The sequence below is a fragment of the Xiphias gladius genome, chromosome 10, assembly GCF_016859285.1.
Source record: "Xiphias gladius isolate SHS-SW01 ecotype Sanya breed wild chromosome 10, ASM1685928v1, whole genome shotgun sequence".
In the NCBI taxonomy this organism is placed as follows: Eukaryota; Metazoa; Chordata; class Actinopteri; order Istiophoriformes; family Xiphiidae; genus Xiphias; species Xiphias gladius.
The window spans coordinates 6,454,705-6,477,428 of record NC_053409.1 but is presented as its reverse complement, the minus strand read 5'-3'; the positions used below and the strand labels follow the sequence as shown (position 1 = coordinate 6,477,428).

General features: G+C 38.3%; 1 protein-coding gene across 1 annotated transcript in view; it reads right to left on the bottom strand.

Annotated features, from left to right (window-relative positions):
• Positions 1-22,724, bottom strand: part of alk (ALK receptor tyrosine kinase) — a 322,063-nt gene that overhangs the window by 52,631 nt on the left and 246,708 nt on the right. The window contains exon 5 of the mRNA XM_040136347.1: positions 16,669-16,802. Within this exon, the coding sequence (XP_039992281.1) occupies positions 16,669-16,802 (134 nt within the window). The remainder of the gene's footprint in view (positions 1-16,668; positions 16,803-22,724) is intronic.

The following is a 22,724-nucleotide window of genomic DNA, read 5'->3' as shown; positions in this document are numbered from 1 at the left end:
GCTTGTTGGCAGCAAAATCAGAAAATATAATGTAACAACAAAATAATCTACTTTTGAAGCCAAAGAAAAATAACTCCATATTATCTTCCAACTTTACCTATTGGATACTGCTGCAAGATTTATACTGTATGTTAGACACAACACACAAATAAGTAGTTCAGGGAAAACATAACTTATAAAGAGAAAAAATACAGTCACGACATACAGTACATCAGTCAGTGACAAAGGCCAATACAACCCCTGAGTGTAAACCTTGTATGGCATCTACAGACTGCCTGTAGCATCATAAATACCTTGGCCCAGGTTGCATAAGCACCTTTGAATACAGTACATATCCATCAGACAAGGAACACAAGCAGCAAAAACAATGACCTAGATACTGTAGCAGGTAGCAGAAGAGGAGGGAACACACACACACAAACACAGACACCAACTGATATCATCAGTCTCAACAACTCAGTTGGAACCTGGGACATTTGCATACCTATGCAAATCAGAGGTGATATCACCAGGTTGTGGACACTGACTGCTCACCACCAACTTGATCACGAGAGGCAGATCACATTGAAGAGAACAAAACAAAAAAAAAAGGAAAAACTGTCCTCTGATGGGGATCTCGTTTTTCCCCTCAATCATCAGGTAAAAACGAGAAGTGATTCTTATCATGAGGGACTGGCTCTGCTTACTGTAGTATATCCTTGATCTGTATTATGGAGATTTATTCTCCATTTAGACGAACTTGGAGTCAGAAGTCTGATAATGCTGGTATTCCATGACAGGAGAGGTAGCGTACAGCAAACACTGTTAGCTGAGCCGACTAGATATGCAGTAATGCTACACTATTTTTAACACGATGTTTGTAATGAATGTACTCTTTTTTTAATTTTGCATAACTTTCTGCGTGACATGAGGATGCACCGTTGGAACCACTTTTCTCAAGCTCAGACTTATATTAGGGTGACAGGCTCACAAACATGTATCAGGACAAGATCAAGTACAGCACAAATCAACACAAAAGCACTTATAATGTTGTTTCAGAGGGAAACAAACAAAACATCAAACACTGAAAATGTCTAACAGCATTATTAAGCAATATTACTACTGTATCTTGATCTTCTTGCTGCTTTTAGTTATGGAAATTGGTTGCCAGACTACTAAACTGTCCAGACAACAACTAGGATAGGACAAACCAAAATAAGTGGATGGAATTACTTGTGGCTAATCTCAATTGAGCTACTATTATAAATAAATTAAAGAATTTAAAGAAACAGTTTGTTTATGTTGACGCATACTTTAGCAGGTTTGATGATGATACATTTTAAGACAATCTAGTATATAATAATTTTTAACAGCGCAAATTGTGTGGGTGTAATAGATACAATTCAATATGTGTTAGGTAAAATTTGTCAGTTGAAAGTAAAGCAAAAGTCAAATTAATTACCTAATTAATATATACACTAATCAGCTGCAACAGATATATGTATGTCTCTCTCTCTTTTACTCTCTCTATTTATGTATATGTATATAAATATGTATAGAGAGAGAGAGAGAGAGAGAGATACGGTACACACACACACACACACACACACACACACACACACACACACACACACACACACACACACACACACACACACACACACAGCATTCAGCCACAATATTATGGCCAGTAACTGGTTTTATCGGTATAAAGTTTAAGTACACAAATCAAGTACAAGGTTTCAGTGATTACTCTACAATAATTACTGCCACTCTTGTATGGTAGTTGCACAGAAATGATTGTCTAGTTATAATCCAGTAGAGAGCAGAAATTTCATAGCTATGCCTAATTTGCAGCACACTTCACTCATTTTTTTCACTGCGGTTGAGGAACCTTAAGGCCCAGTGGGAAACTGGCACAGTCAAAAGAGGGGGAGGCATTTTTTACAGACAAAAACACATTAGTCAGGGGCCTCCCACAGTGCACTATTGTAGCAGGACCTTAATGGCTGCAGAGAGCCACATTAACATATCAGTGAGTAATCCAGCTCAAATTCTTTGAAAACATGTGAGACCAAGTAAATAACTTTGATAATTAATACCCCTTTTTCATCAATGCTGTGCTGCACATTCTGATTATTCTTTCAGGAATCTGTACAAAGTAAAGGCTGTGAACAGTGCATATACTCACACCCACGAAACTACACTCTCACAGACATAGCATTTACAGAAGAGCACACAAAAAAAGTAAATATACCATTTTATTCAAAGGAGATGAAGTTGAAGCTTGTTTGTTTATGACCAACTGTGTGAGTATAGATTTGGTCTTTCTATGTGTATCCAGTCATGCTCAACACATACATTATGCATTTGTTGTGCTCAGTGGCTTTCTCTTTGTATAATCTTGACTCCGCAAGCAGAACGATTTATCAAGACAGAAAAAAAGTTATCTAGAGTACACTGAAGCCTTTGGGAAAGGTATGTAAATTAATCGATTCATCTTTGTTTGATGACAGTGGAGTAAAAAATATTGAAGTAGCGATGTCACTGAACTTTTAGCTCCTGGAGCAGGTAAGTAAAGCCAGACATAGCTGCTGCTCCCTGGCCATCCGCAGATATTAAATCACACTTGTCAGATTGTGAAAACAAGTGGGTCAGTAGGGGATGGATTGCCCGTGGGAGTAAGTGAGTTTTGTTATCCGTGTGCTCAGGGGGTTGGTTAGTCTTTGTAAGGGGAATGATGAATGAGTGGTGAGGAGCTGGTCAGGTGACTGGAGAGGGCACAGCAGCCACTGATACATGACAAAATAGATATACAAACACAGGAATTGGAGTGCTTGGTGGATACAGCTAATTGGCTAACAATTATTATCTCTATGCACAGCTGTTAACATTACAAAACTGAAAAAAACTTAGCTTACCAAAGAAAGCTTGGGTTATTTTTCCTCTACAACATATTGGCATGAGAAGTTAGCTTCATTTTATGCAGGTATAAGACACTCTTGTTTTATTCACTAACGTAATGGAAAGAGCTATGGATAAGGTACACAGGTCACTTATGCTGAGTTAATTTAGATCAAGTTTCAAGCTATTGTACCTGATATGCAGCACCTTTGACAAGACTAAAAGGAATATTGTTTCAGTTGTATATGATAAATGTTCAAAGATATAAGAAAAGAAAACAAACCCCCAAGACAAGACACTAAAAGAAACCTTGCATGCAGCAACTGAGCCAAACTATTCAGAGATCAACACAGATACTGTATTTCCATCACACGAAAATAAATGCTGTATAACAAAAAACAGGAAATGCAATGAGACAGACATCCTACTGCTTACTGTACTTGCTTTTGTCTAAATGTTTAAAAAGGAATGACGAGAGCCAGACAATGAAAGTAACATCAATATATGCTGTAAAATCTAATGTTGCTCCTGGTGACATTTAGTAGACATTCAGTGTCTATCATTGTAAATGTCTGCTCCTAGAGAGGGGTCCAGGGTTTATTATGCACGATAGTGTTACCAGCTATTTCATTGTATACATTGCTGCTAAGTGGCATGTTGGAGTTATGTCTGAAAAACTTTTTTTTTTTCCCTGTAAATTTGTAGGACATGGTAACATTTGAGAAAAATTATACCCATCTTGAACAATTTTTAAGTTAAATACTTTCTTTTTACATTTTCTTATGTCAGCTGAGCATTTTTAAAGATGTGTTTTCACTCAAATTTTGTTTTTCCTCTTCCTCTTCAGAAAATCCCATTTTCAGATTATCAGCCAAGTTGCCCTAATTTTTCAATTTTCATTCATGCCATCTGCTTGCAGGATGGAAATCAGGGCAAACTTTACCTTCAAGATCAAGAGGAAACAGTTGACAGCCAAATCAATGCTTAAAAAAATAGGCAGTTGTCCAAAGTTTTGTCCTAACTGTAGTGTCTTCAGCACTGTCAAGATTGTATAAAAAAACTGAAATCCATTAAACAAAATCATTATGGAGGGTTACAACTGGTGAGGTTACTAAAATTCATTAAAGTTAAAGAAAGAGGGTCAGAGGTATAATGCATGTAGAGTATACAAAATGATCGTCATTGTGACCAAACAATTTGGGAACCATTGGTGTACGGTGTGCTGTCTGGTCATGCAACAAACTTACATTTTCCTACTGGCTCAAAGGTATCATGGTTTTGGTATATGGAAAAGAAGAAAGAGGTGGTGCACCGTTTTGCAAGTAGCGGTTCACTTTTTCACATACTCCACTAGTTGAAATCAATTCAGCACTTAACATTTTAGTATGTTTGCATAACCGCGTCATGCATATCACGTTTTTGAGATTCAACTGATAAGATGTCTCACTCAGAGGCATATCATGGGCTCATGCAAAGCAGTTTGTCTCCCCATTTCAATAAAACTTTTGCTATGGTTTGGTGGAGATTGCTTGTAGATTTGAATACAGACAGACATGTCCTTGTTGAAGTCGAGCTGCAAAAACACAGTCTGGAGTCATGGACAGGGTAGACTCGTACTGAAATTAATATGGCTTTTGTTTTCCTACAGATGAGCAAGCATGTCAGTCATATCCTGAAATCCCTGTATGTGCTCTGAAACAACAAAAAAAAAATTCTGAAGAACTGCCTGGTGTGAGATCTGCTTGTGCGTTGTGTGTACAGAATGGAAATAACTTGAAACTACACACAATAAGGTAAAAAACAAAAGAAAGAAAGACCTTCCCAGACTTGACTGAGTCTAGCATACAATTCAGAAGTAGTTAGAACTCATTTATCTTATTCAGCTCATTCTGTACTTTGTATTTTCTAATCTCACATGCTGTAATGGAGGACTTTCCTCTGCCATGGGGTAAAACCTCGAGGGGGCCAAGCAAGGGATGCGTCACTACCTTGCCACCACACTGAAGGCAGAATCTGGAGATATTCATGGAGATTTACAGTGGCTGGGATGCTGAAAATGGATACAGCTGGGTTTCCCACTGGACAGTCGACTGGACAAAAAGTATTCGCTCATGAATTCAATTAACGGCACACAGCCACACTCGATTGGTCAGAGCTCTGCCCATTCACTATCACTATCTGTCATATTCACTGCTGGAGAGACATCAGCACACACAAGAGCAGACTGGCAGAGACAGAAAATGAAAATATTACCCATAATGTCTATTCTACATTCCATGGACGATTTTTTTAACAACAAAAAATAAGATCTCATTTTGTTTCATGTATTGTACTCAATCTACCTAATTCAATATGGGCCATAATTTCTCTTTTTATAATCATAGTAATCCTTTCCGACCACATTTTTTTTAAGTGACTTGAAGTGACTTGCCTGTAGAAAATACAAGGAGCTTAAGCAACAAAACTGAGAGTCTGCCATCATGATAGCAGCTTTGAAAATTTGCTTTGAGCTAAATGGTAACATCCGCATTCTAACATGCTCACAATGACAATGATAGCATGCTGTTCAGCAGGTACAGTACATGTAACCATGTTTGCCAACTTAGTTTAGCATTTGGGCTGATCGGAATGTCATTAATTTTCCAGGTATTTAGTCACAAACTTTGGACAAATGGAAAATTTTACCTAATGATGTAAAATTTAAGTAAACGTTGTTACTACCAAATAATATGGAGTGGCTTTGACATCAAAGCATCTGACCCACAGGCAGACTGCCGCCTTTGTTTTGTTTAAAACCATCAATATTATACCAGAGAGCTTTGACTCCTCAGTGTAAGCTCAGTCCTTGATGTTCCATAGTTCTTTGGTTTGATTACAATGGAGCAGGTTTGGCATCATTTAAAGCAAGAAATATACTCACTGCACCAACTGTAGGTTCAACATATGAGGGACTGTAGATATGTTTGTAATTTCAAAACAAATTCTTTAATAACCATGTTTTTAATCCTCTGCAACAAAGATGACAAGAATGATAGGTTTGTTAACCTCACTGACTTAACGATTACTTCAGCAGGTGTTGTGCTATGTCAGAGGCTTGATAGTAAGGACATACACTCACTGAGCACTTTAATAGGAACCGAATACTCATACTGGGTAGGGCCTCTCTTTGCTCTCAAAACAGCCTCATTTCTTCATGGTATGGATTCCACAAGATACCAGAAACATTCCTTTGAGATTCTGGTCCATGTTGACATGATTGCATCACATCATTTCTGCAGATTGGTCAGCTGCACATTTGTGCTGCAAATCTCCTGCTCTACAACATCCCAAAGGTGTTCTACAGGATTCAGATCCTTTTGACTGGGGAGGCCACAGAAGTACACTGTCATCTTCATGAAAGCAGTTTGAGACAACTTTTTCTGCTCTTTGACCTGGTGCATTATCATGCAGGAAATAGCCATTAGAAGATGGTAAATTGTGGCCAGAAATGGATACACATGGTTAGCAACAATATTCAGAAAGGCTGTTGCATTCAAACCATGACTGATTGGTATTTAAGGGCCCAAAGTGTGCCAAAAAAACCCATTCCCTACACCATTATACCACCACCAGCAGCCTGGACTGTTGACACAAGGCAGGTTGGGTCAAGAGATTCATGTTGTTAATGCCAAATTCTGACCCTAGCATCTGTGTGCCTCAGCAGAAATCCAGATTCATTAGACCAGTCTAACTGTCCAGTTTTGGTGAGCCTATACCTTCTGCAGCCTCCCTGACATGAGTGGAACCTGATGGGGTCTTCTGCTGTTATATCCCATCACCATCAGCCTCAAGGTTTGAAGTGTTGTGCATTCTGAGTTGTTTTTCTGCTCACCAGTTGTAAACAGTGGTTATCTGAGTTACTGTAACCTTTCTGTCAGCTCCAACCAGTCTGGCCATTCTCCTCTCACCGCTCATATCAACAAGGTGTTTCTATCCACAGTCATTCTGAGTAAACTCTAGAGACTGTTGTGTGTGTTTTGTGAAAATTCACTTACATCAAAACCATACTATAGCTACATAATAATTATAATGTACAACACTTTTATGCCTGTCATTTGGAAATTAAATGGACAGAAGTGACTCAATGGTCAGATTAAATATTTAATTGCTGTATCTGAATGACTGACTTTCCTTCGATGATGCTTTAAGTCCATAACATCCAGGAATTAGTTCCTCCCTGCCAGGGCAGGGTTGATTTAGACATCTGTTCCATTTGCCATGCACATGTTAGGTACACTCTACTTGGTTCCCAGGGCCATTTAAAACTTGCTCAATATCTTAAAATGAAACTGCCTGTGCAGACTGCCTTGGAACGGTGCCTTCAACAGAATCCAAGTTTGTGTTGAGGGGATGCTGCTCGGGGGGAAGGCCTAAGGCAAGAGATTAGAGGTAGAATGTAATGAAACTTTATTATTGCCAGATAGGGCCTTGTCTGGCCAGGATGAGCTGTGTTTCTTTTTTTTACTTGGTCCTACTTTTTTGTCATTGGGCATGTTCTTTGGACTGTGTGTGACCCCCCCCACAAGTTTTCAAGGGACCTAAAAGTATCCAAAGATCCTCGCAATAAAAATAAAAAAATATCCATCAAATTACCTCCACGTAAATCGTGCAGGGAGGTGAACTGCTGATTAGTCCTAAAGGACTTGGCCAAAAAGTAAAGAGCGCCTCCTTTTAACATACTTATCTGAATGGACTTATGAAGCAGATATCAATGAGTATCTGTAATCAAAAATTACTTTTTAGTTCTGTTCTCTTAATCCAGGCCGTCAGGCAGACAGTGGAACACACATTGAAGATGATAAAAATAAAACAAAGAATGAATATAAACAGGTTATGTTCAGATGTGTAGAAAAATTGCCGGGCTGGGGATGGAAATATGTGCTACTATGAATAGTTGGTTGTCAATCAACACATAAAATGGTATTTCTCGGGTACCAAACAATAATAAAACTGATTTTTCATAATTGTGACATTTTATGACTGCAAATTCAACATGTGAGTGTAGTGAAAGTGAAGTTCCAGTGCAATATTCTAGATCTATATCTGCGCTGATAGAAACCTCATTGAACATATCATTATAAAAGTTAAACATCACAATTTTTTTTTCCTTTACAGTCAAGAAGTGATGTAAAGCTACGGGTAATTGTTAGCTTACACAAAAAATGACTAGTATTAGATGGGTAACTTATGACCTAAATTTAATTAAATATTATTCAATTCAATATCATATTATTATGTTATTTATGTTATTTTTTTTAGTGACGCAGACATTTGATCACTTTTTCTGTTTAAGGGACACAATTTGATTATATTTCCTATGTGCACTCTGTCTGCACCTTGGCCCTCTTTTTTTTTTTAACTTCTACCACAATGGAGAATTCAAATGTCAGTGAAGCATGACCTACAGTCCTGGATGAAAATATTGGCACCCCTGAATTTTAAGTACAGAATTTAGAATATCTTCAGAGATAAGTGCAAATTAACAATTTTTGTATAATCAAAATATTTTAATAAAATGTCCAAGGTTACTGAACAAAAGAAAAAAACAAAACAACAAGAAAAAAACTAAAACAAAACTTGATTGATTATAACATAGTACAAACACAAAATGTACCCTAGATGCAATTATTGGCACCCTTAACTAATATTTGGTTGCAGAACCTTCTGAAACAATGACAGCCTCTAAACATTTGTTGTAGCCATTTAGAAGCTTCTTGCACATGTCTGCTGGTAGTTTATACCACTTTGCCATTGCTATGTGTTCAAGCTCTTTCAGTTTTGCAGGAGTCCTCTTTGCAATGGCAGATTTCTGCACCTCCTAAAAGTTTTGATTTAGGTCAGGATTCATTGCTGGCCAGTTTAAAACAGTCCATCTTTTCTTTATCAATCCTCCTTTTGTGCTGCTGGATGTGTGCTCTGGGTCATTGTACTGTTGAAAGATCCAAGACATTTACCTCAAACCCAGTTTTCTGACACTGGGTAACACATTTCACTCTAAAAGGCCTCGGTAATCTTCTGATTTCATCATTCCTGTGATACATTCACTGCCTCCTGTTCCAGAGGCAGCAAAGCAGCCCCAGAGCATAATAGAGCCTCCACCATGTTTTACTGTAGGTAGGGTGTTCTTTTCCTTATGGACTTAATTTCATCGCCCATAACAAACTGATTCACTGCATTCCCAAAGAGCTCTACTTTGGTTTCATCTGTCCATAGAGCATTATCCCAGAAAAACTGTGGCTTTTCTGTGAAATTTTTTGCAAACATTAGTCTTGCCTTTTTGGGCCTTTCTTTCAATAGTGGTGTCCTCCTTGGCCTTCACCCCCTACTTGGTTTAGTGTGTGGTGTATTGTATGGACTGAAACTACCACTCCAGATTGCTCCAGCTCAGCCTGAAGCCATTTAGATGTCTTGCGTGTTTTTGTCGTCCACAACCCGTATCAACGTTCGCAGGTTTCTCTCATTGAATTTCTTCTTAGCACCACGTCCTGGAAGTGTTTGAAGAGTTTTATGACTGTGAAACTTCTTGATAAGATTATGAACTGTTGAAACAGAGATTTGAAAACAAACTGATATCTAACCATAGGTGAGTCTTGTTTTTTTTTAAATTTTGTTTGAGGTACTAATCTAAATTCATCAAAAAGGTGCCATTAATTGTGTCAAGCATATATTTTATGTCTGTATTTTTTATTTAACTATATGAAAGTATTTTTTGTTGTTGTTGTTCAGTAACTTTGGACATTTCATTAAATATTCTGATTATACAAAATTTGTTAATTTGCATTTATTGCTGAAGATATATACACACATACACAAACACATTGACAACGGACCGTCTGTCAAAGTTGTACTGGCTAAAAACAACAACGCATTTGGTCTCTGCGAACTGAAGCAGGGAGGTGAGAATCGAGTCACTCCACAAGTGGTCGTTCCATATGCATGGGGAGATGCATACTAATGCCAGTTATGAACTGATGTACTAAGAGCTGTCCACTGGTGATTGGCTCTCCCAAGATGCACATCAGTGCCAGGTTTGAGCCGGGCCAGTGTCAACAACTAACAGTTATCTAAACAGGTTGGGTTGGGGTCAGATACATAGGCAAAGGGGAAACAGAGCTCTCTTTTTAGGCTTCTCTTAATCAATACAGTATCTTTTAAATACACTGAACTGTTAATGTGAACAAAATAATGGACAGTATGCCACATATGCCATGGAACAAACTTTTTGGCATTCTTGCCATTTGAGAGGACAACTAAATCTCCACCAGTTATAGTACCTAAGAACAATACATATGTTCTACTAAATCCTCCTGCCAGCCCAAGGTAAAAATTCACCAAATAATCAACCACACAGCTTATTCCGTTAAATCTAATGAACTGATACACTCGATATAACAACACAGAGACAATTATTTAACCACACATACTTTGTGACTGACATGATGTGACTGACTGACTGCAGTAACTTCCCTTCAGCACCATGGAGAGCACACATTCATGTAGATCAGACCACATTTCCTAACGGATCATTTCATAATCAACACAGAGTGTATAGTTTCTACTGAATATCTAGTGCACAAAGCTTTAAACACATCTGCTGTACTGATGGCTTGTCCTTAAAGATTTATGCTTTAAGATTAGGCAGAGCAGTTTACTAACCACAAAGTGGCAGTACAGCCACCAAACTACAGTTTCAAATTCAAGAGACTTTGGGTGAATCCTGGCATCTTGGCTTTCAGTACAACATTAAAATTAATGTTGTGTATGGAACAGGCCGTTAGAAGGTTCAAAATACTTCTCACTGTCTTCTGTAGATGAGGAAGCACAGTAGAAACTAATACAGATAGCAACAACATATGGGGATATTGAAATAGTTTTAGCTATTGTTTCTTTTTTGAGCTTTGACATACAAATCTAAAGGTTGCATGAGGGACCTGTGTTGTTCAAATTATGACATTTTTTTCTGTATATGCTATGTTTTAGCCTCACTGGTGGCATGGCTCTAGAGATGGCAATATTGGTTTGTTGGTTGGCGGGATGTCCCATGCCCTCGTCACTTTGGTCCAGAGTGAAATATCTCAACAACTATTGTATGAATTGCCAGAAAATTCTGTACACACATTTATGGTGCCCAGAAGATGACTGATGTACTGATTTTGGCAATCCCCTGATTTTTGCTGAAGTGCCAACGTGAGATTCTCATTCGTGGCTCTGCGTGAAATGTCTCATCAACTACTGGATGGTGATCCTCCAACTTTTCATCTATCGATATCATCATGCACCTGCTATATCATCATGCACCTGCAAAAATAATGATTCCCATCAGCCCCGTTCATACATTATGTTTAGTGCAAATTAGCAGTTGTTAGCATGTTCAAGCACTCAATTTAAATGATCAACAGGGTAAACATCATACCTGGTAGACATTCACATGTTATCATTGTTATTGCGAGTGTGTTAGCATGTTGACATTACCATTCAGCTCAAAGTGCTGCTTCAGCTGAATGAGCTAAATTTTGTAGACTCTAAGAATTCTTGAATTTTTTTTCCAAATGCGTCTTTTCTTAATTATAAGGAGCATAAAAAACATTCCATCAGCCAACCGTGTAGCTTTAAGTATACACCTCCCGACAGTCATAGGCCAGGCATGGGTTTTAATGTTGTGGCTGATACACACACACACACACACACACACACACACACACACACACACACACACACACACACACACACACACACACACACACACACACACACACACACACACACACACAAACAGATTTATATAATACATATATATATATATATATATATATATATGTATCAATTGCCTGGTGCAACTTAAACATGAAAGCTTTTCATGTCTTAAGCCAGAGGCTTCTAACAGTGAATGTTAATATAAATCATTATTAATTAACAGTGCAAAAGTTTACTTTGTGAGATTGATCCTGCTACTGAAAGCTTTCCAAGTGGAATACCATTAATGTAACACATTGCTCACTTCTTGCAATATTTTGTACACCTGCTTGACATTATTCAGTCTGCACACGTGCACATCTACAGATTGATGAATACTACCGGAGCTGATGAGTCTTTACAAGACTGACGGGGAACAATGAAATCAGTTATAGTCTATTGCTCATCCTTACGGACCACTGCATCACTCTATGACATCCTTTAAACCTTCTGCTGCAATTTTGACATTCTTTTGATCTCACAAACACTCTCACACTGTTGTGCCATTGTGGGGGTTTTATTTTTATTGAATATATATATTTTTCCTCACACCGTGCTTGTTACCCAATAACAAAAAGGGATGAGGGATGAGTTTATTTTATTCATGCAGTCAAAATGAAATTTAAAACTCAATTAAAGGCTTATGCTGGAGATGTTATGCATATTTAAAGGCGACCCTCAGAGCCACACTATGATACTGAATGGCTTTTTTTTCTCCAAATCTCCATTCCCCATCCATCCACATGTCCAACACTCTGTCCACTCCACCGGCTTTCTCCAAACCCATTTCCCTCTTTGCCTCCACAGGGCCATGTGTGATTGATGGGCCTAGGGACACCCTCACACGGCTGTGTACCTAATCGCAAAGTATAGACTTGCTGTAACGCTCCATTAAGAGCCTGCAGCAGCATGGTGTAATGGTTAGGGAAATGGGCCAGGGAAGGGAAGGTCACTGGTTCAAATTCCCACCGGGTTCGCCATTGCCTTGTCTCAGCTACATGTTCAATTGGAAAAATGAATTGTGACAGTTTGCAGGGTAATACATGAGCACAAATACCGAATATGTTCTTCAGTAGACACGCCTTGCTATAACTGTAAAGGCAAATATGACCTTCTGCCTTGCCACAGTGCTATGACAGAGGCAAAGTCAAATCTGCTATTGACACAGTCTGGTAATGAGCTTGTCAGTCATCACAGTAGTCTCTGTTTACTTCTAGGATGAGAAACTATAGGACGTTAAGAGTGTCATTGACAGATTTTTGCACTTGAATAATTAGGTACTCTCTACAGCTATGCCAAAACCATCAGAGGAATACTAGCAGAAAGATAGGTATATAACCACACAAGTCACTTTAAGAGCAACAAATTGGATTGCTGGTTGGCCCTGTGACTGATGAGTTAATTAAAGTGGAGGGATATGGAGACAGAAGTCAGACACTGCTCCATTTATTCATCCTGTATTGACTCTATCTCCTTGCACTTCACTGGCAAGAGTAATCGGCGCCCTTCTGCTCAAGAAAACAACTAAGATGGAGGAAATCGACATCGTCAAAATTGATTAAAACTGAATATATCGATGAGATTTAGAGAATTTTGAGGAAAGTTTTGAATTCTGACTTTTGCATATCTCAAGGGAGATGTGCTCAAAAGACAACAAGTAACAATGCACCACATGAAGTTGGAAATGAAATGAAACATTACCATGTTTTTCTCTATCACTGATTTGAGAGAATCCTCAGAGTGATTCATGCTTTTCTTACAAAACTCCTCTAAAACTGTAGGAAACCATTATGCAACAACCCTAGTGAGAAATACAGAACATTTTGTGTCCACCTTTGGGACCAAATTAAATACAGTTAATTGAGGATCAGGCTTTGCACTACCCACCCCAAAAGCCTCGCAATACAGGTCATTAATAGCAGTAATTAGCTAATTTTGAGTGTAGGTGACTGAAAAAAATAAAGCAAACAACTGTCTTTGCCAGGGATTGAGTCTGAGAGCCTTAATTGAGCACCCTGGCTTCATGTTCTGTGCTAGGTAGTAAGGAAGGTAATTTGAGCCCAGCCTTGTGACAGGTGCTGGAGGGGAAAGTGGGGGAGGTTTAGAACACTGCGAAATGTGGTGAGGCTGCACGATGAGCGTGCCGAGACGGATTAGGGCTTAGTTTGGAGGTGGGATGTGTGTAGTGGGTGTTGTACTGGGGACCCAGGTGGTGCCTGAGAAGAGTATGGCACATCTGCATGCTTTTTCTCTCCTCTGCTTGGCAAGAGGAACACAGTGAACGCAGAGAACAATTAGACACTGTTCAACTGAGGCTGGATTTGCATGAGCAACAGCTCTGTCCTTATAGTGACTGATAGTGTTTTTTTTGTGTGTGAATTTGAGTTACCTTTATGTTTTTCTTTGTTTTGCATTTTTATCAGAAGCTTTTCATGCTAAGTGATTCTGGGGATAATTAAGGGGAAGTGACTGATTCTCACAGTCCTCAGTTCAAGAATTATTTTAGGACCAGGACTTATCTTTAAGTTTAAGATTAGAACTAATTTTATGTTAAGTTAAGAGTTAAGGTTAGTTATGTAGTGTTGAGGATTAGGGTAAAAAATATGAAGTTTATGGGCACTTGAGCTCCATTTTAGGTTCCCTCTCCCTGTCCTTTTCTCTCTCCTCCTCCTCCCCTCCTCTCTCTCACACACACATTTACATATTTGACAACCAAAACTGGATAATCTAGTGCGAAAGTCAGGTGTTGCTAATTTGTTATTAGGTTGCCAGCGTTGGCCAGTGTTGGTGAGATACTAACCTCAAGTTCAAACAACCCATCTGAATCAAATTTTCAGCTAAATATTGACCAAGCATTAAAGCGATTTCATTATTGCAGAAGCTCAAAGAGATTCACCCTCTAGAAAAGTAGAGGAGATTAAATTTGCTGCAATGCGTGCATCTCTCTGAATTCAAAAAGAGGCCTCGGGGAATGATCACCTTTTTTAAGATGCTCCGTTTTATAGAAAAATACAAGCTAAAGCCCACTTGAATAGCTTCCAGTATGTAGCATAACAAGCAGTAGAATAGAGTGGACTTTGAGGATGCTGTGCACAATACTAGTCCATCTGTCTTTTGTGCAGGTGATCCACCATAAATCTCTGGCCACAAATCAGGGCAACTGAGGTTTATAATAGTTGACAGGAAGGAATTGTTCACATAACAAGGCAATATTCCCAGGTGTCAAATGTATCCAGTAGCATAATTTTTGCCACTGTCCTACAAACAGGAAAACCAAAATTAAGCCAGTCTTTTGTCAACATTTCATGTGTTCTGTGTAAAATGACCGGAATGGTTTTTATGAGACCACAATTAATAAATTAATATTAGTAAGCCCCCATATAAGGCCAAATGTTATATGTGCTGACAGAAGGTATGGATTTTGATTATAGTCTCCAAAAGTTTATAAGTCTGATATCCCTGGTTTTTGCATGAAAGTGTTAGCAGTTGCAATGGAACTGCAGGTTATTTTTCAAAAAGAGGGGTTTTATAGTATATTTTTAGAGTAACGAAAAATCACAAATAAACCGCAAGTTAAAAAGCTTCTTTAACATTTTACACTATCATTATCTAATCAGCATATTTACTAGAGTTATCTGAAAGTGCTACGCCAGAATGCATGTATAAATACATTATTGCAAATCCACTAAAAAAAATTGTAGGTTTGTAAGGACAATGTTGTGTAAGCAACATTATATTGATGGAGGGATCTTTTGCCGCTGTTGCCAGTTCTAAGATTTAATTTAGTCCATGATAAGCAGCTACTGGTGGAGCATGTCTCTTGGTCACCCTTTACTTGATTATTCCTTTTTATGTGAGTTCAGCAGACTCTAATGCGGTCTGGTAAACAAGTTGGGTAACTATTCGTACAGAAGCCCGAAATGAAGCATTTTCAAACTACACTCACTCACTCTAAAATATCATGCCTACTTCAACATGTAGCTGTTTGAAAAAAATTATGACATATATTAAATACATCTGGATGATTTCATACGAGTACATAACAAAGATCTGTCCCATTAAATCATCACCCATGTGCTTGGTATGACATTTTGTACCTCTCTGCCTACCACACATCTGTTGGTTAGGGGAAAACAAGGATTTTTATCCATGTCTCCTCAGTAATGCAGTCTTGAAATGTGTAAGCAAGGGTTACTGTGCTTCTGCATCTAGCTCAGAGGAAATTGAATCAGTTATATTAATCCAATTTCAGGAGCTTTCGAGGTTGACACAGAAGGATATTATTTAAGTCTCGAACAGTCTACGCATTTCATTCCACAACATGGTCTAATTGAGTTAAAAATCACAGAATGTAGCTGTGCAATTTCCAGTTTGACATGTTTTAGCTGCTTTGGGAACTCGGTCACTGCAGACATGTGAGACACATTTAGATTACATACAGTACATTATATGAAGAGGCTGTGATATGAAAAACACACAGACACAAACACACACAAACCCACATACAAACACACACACAAACACACGCAGAAGTGAAAAATTAAGAATGATCCCAAGAGTATATATATATATATATATATATATATATATATATATTTGTTTGGACCACTTTATATTTGATCACATAATTAGATAAACCAGATAAACCAGATACCAAAGTGACACCCTATAGTTATGAAATTTGACTGAAAAACAGCCAATGTTAGTAAAATATTCAATTTATAATGATATGAAACAGATAAAATCAAGCAACAGTTTGTTTTTTTGAAGTTGTAACCAGCAACTTCTGGACATATCACTTGATAAAACACTTACTTATAGACTTATTTAACCTGAATCAACAAATAAACTACTTTTTAACAGGTAATTTTTCACACATACCCACAAAATTAAATTTTTACATTTAACAAAATTAGCAACAGTACTCACATAAAAGTATACCTAAATAAGCAACTGCATCACCATTACCTTACGATAATTTCTGAAAGAAATGACATGAATGAGCCAGCTTACCCATGGTGCAGTTAGTGGTGAAGTGGGGCTCGATGGTGGCTGTGTCATCCTGAGGGATCCGCTGATCGTAGCTGGCTGAGACCCGAAAAGGTGATCTTCCGTGCGTGCCCAGGGTGAGGTGGACCACTGCCCAGCTGCCAAGGAGAGAAAGCAGGAGCAGGGTCAGTGTGAGGAGCAGACACCACGGCTGACAGAAAAACCCACATCTGCTGCGGGGGTTGGGGGTTAGGGTAGTATGGGCCTGCTCTGCCTGAGCTCCCAAAGTTTCGGAGGAGGGACTGTCCAGGGCTTCAGCAGAAGCGGTCATGGGGGCTTCCTCATTCTCTTCCATTTTGGGAGGGTCGCTTTCTTCCTTAGTCTGGTGATGCATGGCCCACCCTTTGAGCCCACCCCAGACTCTTGTGGAGGTTTAGAGGTGGCCAGGTGTGAGGTGGTGCCTCAGTTGAGAACTGAATGTGGAGATGGCTCTATGCCTAGACTTTAAAGCCACTATTACAACAGGTGTGTGGTTGAAAGACAACAACACAAGTTAAGTTCTTGTGTTGAGGCAAGCTGCAGTCCTGCGGTGAATGCTGTCCTCCCTCACCCAGCGGCTGGCTTTGTGTAGTTCAACTGTCCCTAATTTTATTAAGCAAATTGTGTTGATTTCTCTTTGGCTCCGAGCTCATCAACAATCTCTCTCTCTCTCTCTCTCTCTCTCTCTCCTCCTCCCTCTCTCCCCTCCCCCTGTCTGTTGCCCATCCCTTCATTTTAACATACAAGTCATGACACTAAATACACTGTAAATACCTGCTTCTCTAATGAGAAAGTACATTTATGTATGCCCTAACTTGCACGCCTACACGTGCTACCAACACATGGCAAAAATAGCTACTGAATACAGTACCCATGCACACAATAACATATTGCATGCTTGAATGCAAGTGCCATCACGGTAACAGAGGCATCATTCACAGTGCAACAGAATTTTTTTGTTGTGTTTTTAGATTTGCCACTTTTTTGCTGATATCCATACTATCGTGCTGTTGCAGCACTGTTTTCATTAACACTGTACAGTTGGCAGAGACATTTCACATCAACAGCTCAGATATTTAAAAACGGAACATATTTTGACAGTTTGATGTTACACGACACCATGACGCTCCCACTCTTGCTCTAAAAGCCCAGATTATCATGTCCATAAAACAGGCACTGTCTTCCTACTCCATCTTTACATAAATAACTATAAATTTATTTAATTGTAAATAAAAAACAAATTTCCACAATATAAACATTTTGCTGTCAAAACAACTGAAACGAATATATATATATATGAATCTCTCTCTCTCTCTCTCTCTCTCTCTCTCTCTCTCTCCATATATACACACTATCTGTGTTTATATATATATATATATATATATATATATATATATATGTATACTTACTCATAGGCATAAAGGCACTCTTAAAGACTTCTGATGTTCAAACTGCTGAGCCCTCAGCTGAGTTAGGCTATGTCAATGTTTTTGCTGGCAAAGCAGGTTAAGACTGATGTATTTTTAGCTATGTTATTTGGCATTACTGTAATTTGACATAAAATCAGGAAAAGGACAAAAAAGTTCATACTGAATCAATCATGACAATGAATAATGGAAAAGGAATTGCTCACAGTTACAAACCAACAGAGATATACCAGCAAACTCTGTATCTGTATGTAGCTTTTTAGCCTCTTTGAGCTCATTCTTTTGTTTTTATACTTACTGTATGGTTAAGTTTGCTCTCATCAATTCTGAAAAAAGCTCAGATAAACCCACTGTACCATACCTGCCCAGCACCGAAAGCAAGACAATGACAGTTAGCACACAGAATAGTTAATGAAGGAAGTTGAATATCAGGCAGCTAAATATCAGTTTTTTTTTTCTCAGGAATTGGTAGAGACATAACTGGAGCTAAAAGGAAAGTGAGTAAATGACTTAAATTCATAAGGTGGCCAAAAACATGACTCTAGTTGAATGATAGTATCGCTAGGTTTTTTTCTGGATGTCTTGGTAGATGACTATGCTGTAACATGTTAGCAACAACTTTATAATATAATAATTTGTCAGGGTTGTGTAGCGGTGAGCTTGTTTTGAATTTTCTGCCCCTTAAGGGGGCGAATTTATTAAGTCCTTCAGCTTCCTCACTGGATGTTTAGTGATGCTGAAAAAGTCATGTGGCATCTTGTTACTAACTGAAAGGAGTTTTGATACATTTTCAATAAGTATACTACAGTGTTTCTTTTGGACACATTTATTTCAAACACCTGAGACTGTAGGAAATGTGTAAGTGAATTGTCCTGTGAATCTTTCATGTTATCTTTAGAATTTCAAAAATTCTAAAAAATAGTACTTAGCCAACCGGATTTTGTGTGCCCATGATATAATCCAGGATGTACTTAAAAATGAACTTCACCTGTATTAACTGGATACATGATCAGACATAGCGAACACAGGAGCGAGAGCCACTATATTTATACAGTATACAACAAAACTGAGTACAACCCTGGTCAGTATCACTAAAATGTTCAGTAATTACAAATCCTGTCCTTTTAATACCATTTTATTTGTTTTAGCCAAAGCCCAAGGAGAATAAAGCAAATTAATTTGAAAAACACAAATGTTTGACTAATGAAACTATAATGAAAGGTCCAACACCCATATTAATGAAGCTCCATTCTTTAATTTTTTAAATATTTTGTATGCCTGCATTTATATTTTTGATGACAAATTTTATCCTCCTGGGCATGGATGATACCAGTCTTGAACAAATCTGGTGATAGACGTTCTGCCATTCTTCACATATGATTCATTATAGCTGCTCTCTGCTGGAGGGGTTTTGTTCCTCAACCTTTCGCTTAAATACTCCAAAGGTGTTGTACTGGATTCATGGTAGGTGAAACACTTGGTCAGGTCGGAGTTTTCACATTTTTCTTCCTTATAAAACTCTTGTGTGATTTTTGCAGTGTCTTGGGATCATTGTCATGTTGGAAGATTCCTCTCCTGCCAAGATTCTTGAGACTGGGGTTCAACTTTTCATTCAGTATTTGGGTATACAAACTTGCATTCACAGTGCCATCTGTAAATGTTATCTCTCCTACATCTTTTGTTCTCATGCAGCCCCACATCAGGACACTCCCACCTCCATGTTTCACATGTCCCCCATTTGCAGTCACCATGGTAGTCTTGGCCAGGTCCATACTGGACCACCATATGGTCCAAACACATTTATTTTGGTTTCATCTGACCAAACAATGTGCTGCAATTATTCATCAGTTTTCCTTTTATGTTCTTTGGCAAAGGTAATCTTGTAGTTTTGTGCATTTTTTTGAATAAAGGTTTTCTTCTTGGATGTCCTTTGCATTGTCTGATCAGTCACTGAAACACCAATTTTCGACAGATAGTCCTTGTGCAAACTCAGAAGCATTACCCATCTGTTTTGAAATGAAAGGTTTGCATAAATAGCAAATTGTGCGTGGCGTCATTTTTCAAGGACGGCCAATGCATCTTCTGTTATTGGTAGTATGGCTCTTCCTGTATCGCCTATCCATTGCTGCATCTGTGTTTCAGCTTATGTTCTGTAGCTTAATGATCCTCTCCCATCTTTGTGAAGTCTCAAAATCTGTTTTTTTTTTACTTTACTCTCTTTTTTTGTACTGTTTTCGTACTTTGGGGCCTGTATTTTCCATGTACTCTATCTAACCTATTAATTATACATAAAATCAAATACCTTACATTTCAAATTAAAAAGAATACAATTATTGTAAGATATACTGGCTTTTTGAATTCAACAAATAAAAGAGCTGCCTTCCCAAAAGGCCACCAAATTAGAACAATTTCAACACAGTTTACCAGCCAAAGATCACTGATGATGACATTATTCTCACTGATCTCAGCAGGTCTCTACCATTCGATTACAACAAGTGCTCTTAAAAATAGGAAATTATCTGTGTTTATTTTGGGGTTTATTTTGTGCTTTGTTTGGATAGAATTGTGCTAGTAAGAGTACAGCAAACATGAATGCACAAATGCACTCACAACAACCCCCCAGTACACTAACAGGCTCTGAGCTTCTCTGATTTCCCCAATGTCTGTGCTCTGATTCAACAGGCTTTGCATTATTACCTATCCCGGCTTCCCCTCTTATGTTTTACCTTTTTTTATGTCGCGTTGCCTTTTCTCTATCCACTCTCCTTTCACTAAACCGTCCTCACTCCATTTCTGTCCCTGTCCCTCCCTCCAGATTTTGCTAAAAGTGCAGGGAAGGTGTTGACCAGATGGGAAGTGATGGTACAGCACAACGGTACATCGTTAGAGAAGATCTTTGCAGTATGGGACCTGCTCCCTGCCATATCCCATAATAGAAAGGAAATGAAGCCCTAGATAAGGGCTGCTACTGTCTCCTTGATAACCTTGAAATTATTTGCCAACAGAGTAATATAGATATGGCGTGGCTGAACTCACCACCAGCTTGGCTGAGGGCCAAATTTAGAAATGGCCTCTCTGTTAAATGAGTGCGCAGCATGACTATGATGGGATTGTAATTGTACAGGAATGTGTGTCTCCTTGTGCATAAGATAAATGCAAGCATATGCACGGCATCCCAATGTACTCTTAAGCATAGATAAACAGGGATGAAAGTGCTCAATATTTATGTACGAAACAAAAAAGGAATCAGCAAAATCCATAATTCAAGAGGTGCTGAATGTATAAGCAAAGGAGCTTGTGCTTGGCATTAAATATGCTCAATGTACTGATAAGAAGATGGACAGAGCTGTACTGCCTCCAATCTAAAGTTACTAATGTAAACTCAATGTGTATCTACTCACAGTGTAAAATTTTACACAAGTCTCCTGCAATACTAATTATTTTTATGTCTTATCATGCTATGTCTGTGCTGGCGCTCACAGTACTGATTAACTGAGCAGGGGGATCAGACCAGAGCTGCCAGAGCACATCACTCAAACATTTAAACCTAATTAGTAGCATAGCATGCAAGGCACAGCAGCAAATATAAAAAAAATAAAATGAGAATGAATGATAAAGACTCCTAATGCAGGAGTTAGGATTCTGATAATTCTCATTATGGCCCTTTTTTTCCCCTAACAGCCCGTTGGTTATTTAAAATCACCTGACCTTTGTTTAGACTCCTGTTTGGTGAAAGCCTCTCCCATGATGTTTTTTTTCACCACAGAAAAAACCAAACAAAACAGCTCAGGCCAACTAATCTTGCCAATTGACAATTCTCATTTCATGATGCTATTCATTTATGCTCCCTTAGTGCTCTGCTCTGGCTAATGTAGCTCTTTTAATTTTCATTTAGTCTATGTGTGTGTGTTTGTTAGTGAGGATGTAGGATGCTTATGTCCTAACCACATTATGGCTTATTTGTCTTTTGGGTTCTGGTTTGCATTAGCTGCGAGTCTCATCCCTCAAACAAAACAAACAATCATGAACATGAACATGGACAAACAATACATGAAGAAATGCGTTGCATAGTGGTAATGCTTCCCTAATGCAGGGAAACGTGGTTGGACATATTGCCCAAATGAGGCTGGTGCAAACAAGAAGACTAGGTTTTCACCTGCCCTACAGTATGTACATGTGTATTCTAATGCTTCTGTCTTCATAACAAACCACATCTTGCAGGCTTTCTTTTCCTCACATCCTGAGGTTAAAATTAAAATAGTTGAGGGATAAGATTTTGTTTAGTGTAAAATAATGTGTGCATGTGTGAAAGACAAGATGTATAAAACAATGTTTTAAAAATCATTCGTTGGTTAAAAATTATACTCCTTTTCTTTGACTCACTTGTGCTGTTGAGCACAAATCAATTTCATTGAGAAAATAATCACCCACCTTTATTTGTGCATTTTCTCTGTATTAAATATGGGTTCAAATGGAGAAATAAGATCACATTTTCTTTTGGACAAAAAAAAAAAAAAACATTAATCGTCCTAGACCAGCAATGTCAGTTTTGCCTTGTGAACGTGTGTATTTTTCAGTGTTTGGGTTTTGATCAGGAGATTAAATACTAGGCTC